The sequence below is a fragment of the Dryobates pubescens genome, unplaced genomic scaffold (assembly GCF_014839835.1).
Source record: "Dryobates pubescens isolate bDryPub1 unplaced genomic scaffold, bDryPub1.pri scaffold_149_arrow_ctg1, whole genome shotgun sequence".
Classification (NCBI taxonomy): Eukaryota; Metazoa; Chordata; class Aves; order Piciformes; family Picidae; genus Dryobates; species Dryobates pubescens.
The window spans coordinates 9766-11376 of NW_026530740.1; the positions used below are offsets into that span (position 1 = coordinate 9766).

The 1611-nt window shown below is 71.4% G+C and overlaps 1 protein-coding gene across 1 annotated transcript; it reads left to right on the top strand.

Moving 5' to 3' along the window:
* Window positions 1-282: 282 nt before the first annotated feature.
* LOC128899698 (nanos homolog 3-like) lies at window positions 283-705 on the top strand. Its single transcript, XM_054179375.1, has one exon. It carries the CDS (start codon window positions 283-285, stop codon window positions 688-690), a length of 408 nt encoding a protein of 135 aa, XP_054035350.1. The 3' UTR covers window positions 691-705.
* The last annotated feature ends 906 nt before the right edge of the window (window positions 706-1611 follow it).

Below are 1611 nucleotides of genomic sequence, written 5' to 3' on the forward strand. Positions count from 1 at the left end.
TCCTTCGAGGGCCTCACCTGGCCACGGCTGGTGCCAAGCGGTCTGCCCGCCAGTTCTATGGCACCGCTCGGTGGGGGTCGGGGAGTGCCTCCCGTTGCCCCGGGGAGTGGGGGGAAGCGGCGCAGACATCTGCGCCCCCTCCCCGCCTCCCCCCGCCCGTCGGGGCAGACTCGATGTCTCCGGGAGGCGGCTGAGGGACGGCGGCGGCGGCCATCGGTTCCCTCCCGGGGCTGCACGGCGCAGCCCAGACCCGCACCGGAGCCTCACCGGAGCGCGGCCGCGATGGAGCCTGCCCCAACCTTTGACATGTGGAGAGACTACCTGGGACTGGCAGCCCTGGTGGCTGCCCTGCGGCAGGCTGGCGGCAGCGGTGCCACCGGCCCGGAGGTGGCGCTGCCGGCCCCGCCGGCCCCGGCCCCGGCGGCGGTAAAGCCTTGCGCCTTCTGCAGGCACAACGGAGAGTCCCGGGAGGTGTACGGAGGGCACAGCCTGAGGGACGCGGCGGGCAGGGTGCTGTGCCCGGTGCTGCGCAGCTACGTCTGCCCCCAGTGCGGTGCCAGCCGCGACGGTGCCCACACGCGGCGCTTCTGCCCCCTCACCGCCAGCGGCTACACCTCGGTCTACAGCCGCCCCCCGCCCAGGAGGGGCACCAAGGGGGCGGCCGGCGGGCACGACACGGCCAGGAAGTAGCCAGGAGTGGATGGATCCCTTCGATGCCACAGGTACTGGCACGGGGCTGGCCGGGAAAGGGGCACTGGGGCACCCTGGTGCCAGCCTGGGGGCTTGGGCAGAGTTTGCCAGGTCTGTGCCCTCCGTAAAAGAGGCTGAAAAGGGCACGGGGGGGGGGGGGGTCAAGCTCTTGCTCCACTGGGCAGCAGGCTGGCGGCTCTGGCAGACTTTGGCATGGGCAGGACCTTCCTTGGCATGGCTCTGCCAGAGTTTGCCATGAGGAGGCCTTTCCCTGGCACAGCTCTGCCAGAGTGTGCCGGGGCAGCTGCCCCTGGTACCAGCTGGCTCTGTCCCCATGCCCGGGAGGGGACTCTGGCAGCTCCTCAGGGGGCAGCCGGGGCTCAGTGAGGGAGGGGGAGGTGCCCAGCGGTTGGCACTCGGTGCCAGCCTCCCCATGGCCCGCTGCTCCCCTGCCCCTCTGGCTTCTCTTCCAGGCTGCAGCTGAGCTCCGGGGCCCTGGCTGCGCTGCCAGGACGAAGCACCACGACCACTCCCCAGCCCCTCTGCCCAGCTGGCATCACCGCCCCGTTTGGCGGCCGCCGGTGGCAAGCTGCCAGCGCAGACCCGGCCGAGGGGTGCCAGGAGCAGCCCCCTCCGTGCCTGGCACGCTCCCGGTTGAGTTCAGTTCTGAGTTTTGGGTTGGTTTGTTGCTTTTTGATCGATTCTGCCGGCTGCCCGAGGGCGGCCCCGGCCCCCACCGGCAGGGCGCCGGTGCCCTGGCTGGTGCCCGGGGTGCCAGGCCGGGCTGGGTGGGCGCTGCCCTCACCCATGCTCCCTGGTTTCGCCTCCTCTGCCGCGGTTTTATTGTTCCTGTTCACCGTTAATAAACCTCCGAGCCCCGCGCCGGGGCCGGAGCCGCTTCCCCACCTGGCTCTAGGGCTC

Bases quoted from the DNA above. Each gene is read 5' to 3' on its own strand.
- LOC128899698 (XM_054179375.1), top strand. From the start codon at position 283: ATGGAGCCTGCCCCAACCTTTGACATGTGGAGAGACTACCTGGGACTG.